Source organism: Scleropages formosus, chromosome 23 (assembly GCF_900964775.1).
Source record: "Scleropages formosus chromosome 23, fSclFor1.1, whole genome shotgun sequence".
NCBI classification, from domain to species: domain Eukaryota; kingdom Metazoa; phylum Chordata; class Actinopteri; order Osteoglossiformes; family Osteoglossidae; genus Scleropages; species Scleropages formosus.
The window spans coordinates 22,761,715-22,769,091 of record NC_041828.1 but is presented as its reverse complement, the minus strand read 5'-3'; the positions used below and the strand labels follow the sequence as shown (position 1 = coordinate 22,769,091).

General features: G+C 46.7%; 1 protein-coding gene across 2 annotated transcripts; it reads left to right on the top strand.

The window, feature by feature from the left end:
- The first annotated feature begins 1,229 nt into the window (after positions 1–1,229).
- LOC114909405 (plexin-B2-like) lies at positions 1,230–4,355 on the top strand. Of its 2 annotated transcripts, none has more exons than XM_029248466.1 (5): positions 1,230–1,371; positions 2,404–3,515; positions 3,737–3,925; positions 4,044–4,169; positions 4,247–4,355. In XM_029248466.1, exons 2-5 carry the CDS (start codon positions 2,406–2,408, stop codon positions 4,349–4,351), a joined length of 1,530 nt encoding a protein of 509 aa, XP_029104299.1. In that variant the 5' UTR covers positions 1,230–1,371; positions 2,404–2,405; the 3' UTR covers positions 4,352–4,355. The 2 variants fall into 2 exon arrangements, with proteins under 2 accessions (XP_029104299.1, XP_029104300.1); XM_029248467.1 differs by having other exon boundaries at positions 1,232–1,329.
- The last annotated feature ends 3,022 nt before the right edge of the window (positions 4,356–7,377 follow it).

Genomic DNA, 7,377 nt, shown 5'->3' with positions numbered 1-7,377 from the left:
AGCCGCCCGGACGTGGCTGGCGATTAGTGTGGCCAAGCAAATGCTTTGGAACCCCAGAACCCAGCTGGTCCAGACAGAGGTAGACTTGGGCGTCCAGGGTGTGTATCATAAAATCCGGGCCGATCAATGACTACGTGTGGGTTGCGTTTGTGTTTTCTTATTTATGTATTTATTGTTATCTATCTATTAATTGACTTCAGTGTAGTGTAGATTTAGTTTTGTTGTGTGGTGCATGTTGTGTTTTAAGTCTGTATATGTACTTCATCATTCACCGACTCTACTAAAACAACAATAGGGGAGACGTGTTGCGAAAAGGGAATCACCCAAAAACAGTAGGTAAGGTGTATGGTAACACCCTGGGAACAGGCCAGGAGATCGTCCATCTTGAGCGGTAAATGTTACCGGGTAAGTTTTCCTTTAATTATTTATTAAGTATAGTTTTAAGCCTTGGGGTATGTCCTTTAGTGTTTTACAGGTTCTGCCATGCGGTTCTTGTATTAGTTGGTCTTATTGATTTTAGTATTATTTTAAATTTTATTGTTTGCATGGCAGTTTTTAGGATTAATGTATTTATTGAATAAAGATTTTAATTATCAGAAATGATGAATGGAGAAATTTATTCCTGTCGAGTAAGACAGTGTGTGGAAGCAGACACCCTTGGGTGGGTTGGTGATCCATTCTGATCCGTAAAAAAAAAAAAAAAAAACATGTAAATGGCCTGGCTGGCACACTGGCACAGCAAGCAGTGGGCAGTGCGAGAGGATGTGGGTTCCAGCCCTCTTCAGTCAGTGTGGAGTTTGCATGTTCTCCCTGTGTCTGTGTGGGTTCCCTCCAGGTGCTCTGGTTTCCTCCCACAGTCCAAAGACATGCTGTTCAGGTTTCCCCCATAGTGTGTGAGTGACACAGAGAGAGTGTGTTTCACTGATGTATGGATGAGTGAGCCATTGTGTGTAGTGTATCTAGCAGTGTAAGTCACGTTGGTGAATAAGGTGTGTGGTGGAAGTCGCTTTTGGAGAAAAGTGTCTGCTACATAAATAAATGAAAGAACCTTTAATAGGAGAATCACTTTGTTTGATATGGTGATGTTTACATTTCAAGCACCAAAATATACACATATGCAACCTGCACCACAGAGCATGTCAGCAGAGAACCCGTCCAATGTGGGTCTGTTCCCCCAGCAGAGGGAGCTGTAGCTGCGCACCACCTGTCGGATTAACGTCGCACTCCGACAGGTCGCGCTGCCTCTCTTACGCACGTGAACGCTGCAGATCCGCTAGAGTTTGTGAAGCACACACAGCCGCTGCGTTCACATTCCTCAAATCCCAGCGCGTGAGTCCGGCGTCGGGCCGCTGCAGTGTGTGCTAGACTGTGGTACGTTATTTAAAAAGGAAAAAAAAAGACGTTTGCACTGAAAAACGTGTGTTCCTTAAATTGTGGAAATTCCAGCAGAGCAGGATTAGAGCGGCTCTCTTCTTAAAACTGCTTCAATCAATCTATGTGTTACTTCTATCCACTATTCCTCCTGCTGCGAAGCGGTGTAGCTGTTTGGGTCTGAATTCTACAGTGGGCTTCTCTGTACTTTTCAGACTCAGAGCAGCAGAGCAGTGTCCCGTGGCGTGGAGGGGTTATCCAATAAGCAACAGTAGGTTCCCCTCAGGGAAACAGTAGCTAATTGCTGATAGTAATATATATACAGTATGTATGTATGTATGTATATTTTACATCTTTTCGGTGTCTGCTTGCTGCACTTATTCTGATACTACGTGTCGTGTACTCATATACAGTGATCCCCGTTACCTGCGGTTTCAGTTGCCCCGCGGCCCGAAAATATGAAATCTTGTGCCGTCCCGCCCGGGACGTGAATCATCCCTTTGTTCAGCGTATGCACGCTGTATAATAATCCGCTACCCGCCCGTTCGTCACTTAGTGGCGTCGCGGTTACCAGATGATCGACTGTTGCGCTGTTGCAGTGCTTGTGTTCAAGTAAGATAAGCTAAACTTAATTAAAAAAAAAAAAAAAAAATCTATACTTATTGCTTATGAGGACCTGGGCGTTGCTCCTTAGTTTTCCTTTCTGCTGGTGGAGAGAGTGGGACTCGGAATTACTGCTCTTACCAGAAAACCTGTGGCAAAACTGTAGAAATTATAGGCATTAACTGTACATTTAATAGATTGGAGTACAAAATTGCTGCCTGCTTTAACAAATTTGTGTGAAGCAAATCATTGCCAGATGTTCAGTGAGCAGGTATATTGATGACAGATGTATTGTGAAAACGAAATACCGGATCCTGCTATTTCGTGAAAGTGTGTAGAGCTGACAGTGAAGCATGTGTTCATGTCTACATGTTTGTCTCACTGTATAGAGAGATGACTAACAGTCTCGCACTTAATGTCCTCTTTCAGAAATGGCGTGGTGGACTCTGGCAGTTCTGCTGCTGTCTCTCTCCATAGCCTGCTGTGCGGAATCCATCCAGGAGTTCACATCCAGCACCCTCATCAATAACGTGGTGCAGGACCCCCTCACAGGCCGCATCTGTGTGAGAGCCATCAAGGCCATCTACCAATTGGACTCCTTGCTCAAGCAGGAGAAGAAAGTAGAGACTGGTCCCAAGAGGGACAGCCGCCACTGCACACCCCCCATCCAGTCCTGCCACGATGCCAAGATGACAGACAACACCAACAAGCTGTTGCTAGTGCACCCGTCTAACGGCTCGCTCATCGTGTGTGGAAGCCTCTTCAAGGGCATCTGCTCCCTGCGGAAACTCAGCAGCATTGACCACCTGATCTACTATAACGACAGCAAGGGTGAAAAGGCTTATGTGGTCAGCAGTGAGGAGATAGTGTCTGTAGTAGGAGTGATGTCAACCTTCACCAAAGAGAATGATACATTTGATGTGTTTGTCGTGGGGAAAGGCTACGGAAGCCAGGGCAACATGAAGCTTATCAGCACCCGCATCCTGCAGGACTTTGGCAATTGGGATGTGTTTGAGGACATTGTTGAGGCTCCTGCTGTTCAGGTCACCCCATTTGTCAAGAAGTACAGGCACAATTTTCGCTACTCATTCAAGGAAAGTGGCTTCATCTACTTCCTCTTCACCCGCACAAGAGGGGAGCTACATAACAAAAACTTTACCTTCATCTCCCGCCTTTGTGAGGATGATCACCATTACTATTCCTACATGGAACTGCAGCTCAGCTGTGGCCCCAACAACATGTACAACAAGACACAGGCCACCTTTGTCTCCTCCCCTGGGGAGGAACTGGCCCGAAACCTGAGCGCATCCGGTCAGTACGGCCAAGTGCGGTCGCAGGACAAGATTCTGTTCGTAGTGTCCAGCACCGATGAAGACAAGCCCCGTTCGGGGCTCTGCACGTACCCCCTGAGATATATCAACCAACGAATTATGGAAATCATCAGTGCCTGCTATACAAAAAATGGGAAAATTGGAAACAAAGTAGCTGTTGATTCTCCGTACACAACCTCAGCAAATCTATTATGTTCAGTATCAGTCCGTGTAAGTAGCGCTCCGTTTCAAACATGACATTAGCAATGTTTTCAGTAGTGTCTTGAGGTTCTGTAAAGTCGGAACAGTGAAATGGGATAGCTCACCTTAAGGTTTATTGTCTTTATTAGAATTTTCTAAAAGTGAAAACCTGAGTATCCCCTCTTGCACACTTGACAAAGTGATTGTATGAGGAAGCTGACGTTAAAGACTTCTCTCTCTGTGCCCATCAGCAAGACACGCTGACAAAGTACAAATGTAGTGCCGATTTCCTGCCTTCACCGCTGGCCAGCACACCAGGCTTTGCGCTGGCTGCCCAAGCTGTCCACACCACCAGAGACCTGCTCATGGCTGTCGCCGTTGCTGTGGAGGCTGAGCGCACGGTGGCCTTTCTGGGAACCAGCAATGGGAAGGTGTACCACGTGAGTACAGCAGCAGAGGGTGTATGGTATCTGAGAGCAGTCCCAGGTACCAGTGTGGTCAAACTCATTTTCATAGGAAAGAAAATGGTGTGAAACTAGAACACAGGTAAACTTCCAGGTACACCTGTCCAGCACACCAGAGGTGTACCGAACTGTCCCTGGACCCAGCTCTGGTGAGGCAGTGAACAAACACCTGCTATTCGACAGAAACCACAGGCATCTGTACGTCACCACAGGAAAAAAGGTACCGTCTTGGGAAGTGGACTGTATTTGTACTCTGTGTAAGACGCTTGATGCTGGATATCCTTGGCTCTGTGTCAGATCTCAATGGTACCAGTGGAGGAATGTGATATGATGAAGGACTGCAAGTCTTGCATGGACCTCAAGGATCCCTACTGTGGCTGGTGTGCCTTGGAGGGCAGGTAAGCACTCAGTTCACACCCAGTTAGCAGTGAGATATTCACTACTTTCTACACAACAGTTTGCGCCTACTGCTTTCTGCATGAATGGCTCCTTTGTCTAAGGCATAATAAATGCAGACAGTCCTATTTAACAACACGCCACATTTCACGTATCCATATTTTAATTGAATAAATGGTTTGATCAAAGTCATTGATGGAAAAAGTATGTGAACTTCTAAGGTAATGATATGCTGAAAAGAGGGTAATTGGAGTCTGCAGTCAATGCATTGGGTGTTCCAGTCGACTGAGGTGTGAGTTTGGCCTGCCCTGCCGTAAAAAAAAAATACACACGGTTTTTAGTACCTGCTCTTCACAGCACAATTCAGTTGAAATACAATAGCCTGATCAAGCCTACATAAGAAAAATACTGAACAAGAGCTGTGTTTGTGGGAGGTTACCATGGAAGAAAGCAGTGCTCTCCAGAAAGACATTACTGCCCATCTCACCTTTGCTGTCAGCCGGGTGTTCACAGCTGGAACAACATTATGTGGACAGGTGAAACAAATCTGACCTTTTCTGGTAACTGTATACAGTATTATTTTTAGAGAAAGCCAAACACTGCATACCCACATCAGTAGCCAATCCTGTGATCTAAAAAAAGGGGTTTTAAACTGGGGTCCGGAAGAGGGAGTTAGGGGGTCCGCGGAAAACTTGACAGAAAAAAATATTACAGTAATATAATTTTTTACGTAATCTACGTATAGTTTCGTGATTTATGAGTGATTCCTTGTAACGTGTTTATCCCAAAATGCTTTGCGCTCTTTACATTTTGCACTTTTGCGCACATGGCGCGTGCTAAGAAGCTGCGCACGACTGGCGAAGCCTTATTGTTACCAGCTACTAAAGACATTGTCAGGGAGTTATTGGGAGAGGGAGCAGCACGAAAAGTAGAGTGCGTGCTTGTGTCAGACAATAACGCAGTGAGCAGATGCATAGGTGACATGGCCAACAATATTGCTTTGCATCAGTGAAACACACTCTCTCTGTGTCACTCGCACACTATGGGGGAAACCTGAACAGTATGTCTTTGGACTGTGGGAGAAAACCAGAGCACCTGGAGGGAACCCACACAGACACAGGGAGAACATGCAAACTCCACACTAACTGAACAGGGCTGGAACCCACATCCTCTCGCACTGCCCACTGCTTGCTGTGCCACTGTGCCAGCCAGGCCATTTACATTTATTTATTTTTTTTCTTACAGATCAGAATGAATCACCAACCCACCCAAGAGTGTCTGCCTCCACACACTGTCTTACTCGACAGGAATAAATTTCTCCATTCATCATTTCTGATAATTAAAATCTTTATTCAATAAATAAATTATTCCTAAAAACTGCCATGCAAACAATAAAATTTAAAATAATACTAAAATCAATAAGACCAACTAATATAAGAACCGCATGGCAGAACCTGTAAAACACTAAAGGACATACCCCAAGGCTTAAAACCATACTTAATAAATAATTAAAGGAAAACTTACCCGGTAACATTTACCGCTCAAGATGGACGATCCCCTGGCCTGTTCCCAGGATGTTACCATACACCTTACCTACTGTTTTTGGGTGATTCCCTTTTCGCAACACGTCTCCCCTATTGTTGTTTTAGTAGAGTCGGTGAATGATAAAGTACATATACAGACTTAAAACACAACATGCACCACACAACAAAACTAAATCTACACTACACTAAAGTCAATTAATAGATAAATAACAATAAATACATAAATCAGAAAACACAAACGCAACCACACGTGTAGTCATTGATATTTTATGATACACACCCTGGACGCCCAAGTCTACCTCTGTCTGGACCAGCTGGGTTCTGGTGTTTCAAAGCATTTGCTTGGCCACGCTAATCGCCAGCCACGTCCGGGCGGCTGCTGCCTTCTGAACGCCAGGGTCCCATCCCCCCCAAGACTTTGTTGTACGTCAGTACCATCTGCGGATCGATCTTCCTGCACAGGCGAGTCACCAAATGCCAGACTTCTTGCACCTGCCCGCAGTCCCAAAAGGCATGTGCGAGAGTTTCACTCTCGCCACGCTGGAGTCGCGGGCAGAGTGGGTGGCTGGTCAATTTGTGCCTGTACAGGACTACTTTGACCGGCAACTTACTGTGTATTCAACACCAGTTCAAATCTTATACAAGGCCCTGTGCTTAAGGAGGGTCTCTGCCTCGACCCTGGCCGCCATGGTCTTACTCCACTTTACAGCTTGGCTGTAATGGGCGGGCCGTGTCTCGGCATTAGGCCCGGTGCTGGACCAGGACTTCACCAACTGGCGCATCGGAAGGGCCAACCAAAGACGCACAAAGTCCTGGTGGGGATGCTCAATCGGAGCTGCCAGTCGGTTACATAACTGGGAGAGGAAGAGACAATCCAGTTTAAGAGGAATATCAGGCACATCCCTCCCTCTTCCTTTGGAAGGTACATGACCTCCCTCCTCGCATACTCATACCTGCCCCCCCAGGCGAGATCGAAAACGTCCTTCGGGAGGCCTCTCCACATCGTGCGGGGGAAGGGGTGCACCTGCGCAAGGTAGAGCAAAGTGGGGAGGATGTCTACCTTCAGCGCCAGTGTTTTCCTTATTAAGGAGAGGGACCTTGTCCTCCACAAACCCATTTTCCGTCTGGCTTTGGTCAAATGTTCTTCCCAATTAACCCTGGCTGCACCTTCTGCAAGAAAGTTGACCCCCAACACCTTAAGAGGACCCTCGCAGAAGCAGACCATCAATCCCTGGGTGGGCGCGTATGGTGACCGCCAGCGGCTCAATATAAAGAACATAAAGGAGCGGGCAACCCTGCCTCACTCCACTCCACTAGGGCACCCACCCCCCCCGAGGGAGCCATTGATGGTGACTTCCTCAGTGTAGAGCACACGCACCCACCTCAGGAAGTTAGGGCCAAAGCCCAATCTGCTCAAGGTATTAAATAGGAAGCGGTGATCCACTCGGTCAAACGCCTTTTCCTGGTCCAAACCGACCAGCGCGAGGG

Coding starts and splice junctions, on each gene's coding strand:
- LOC114909405 (XM_029248466.1), top strand. CDS start 2,406: ATGGCGTGGTGGACTCTGGCAGTTCTGCTGCTGTCTCTCTCCATAGCC. Junction 3,926..4,043: donor GCAATGGGAAGGTGTACCAC/GTGAGTACAGCA, acceptor GTAAACTTCCAG/GTACACCTGTCCAGCACACC. Junction 4,170..4,246: donor ACGTCACCACAGGAAAAAAG/GTACCGTCTTGG, acceptor GCTCTGTGTCAG/ATCTCAATGGTACCAGTGGA.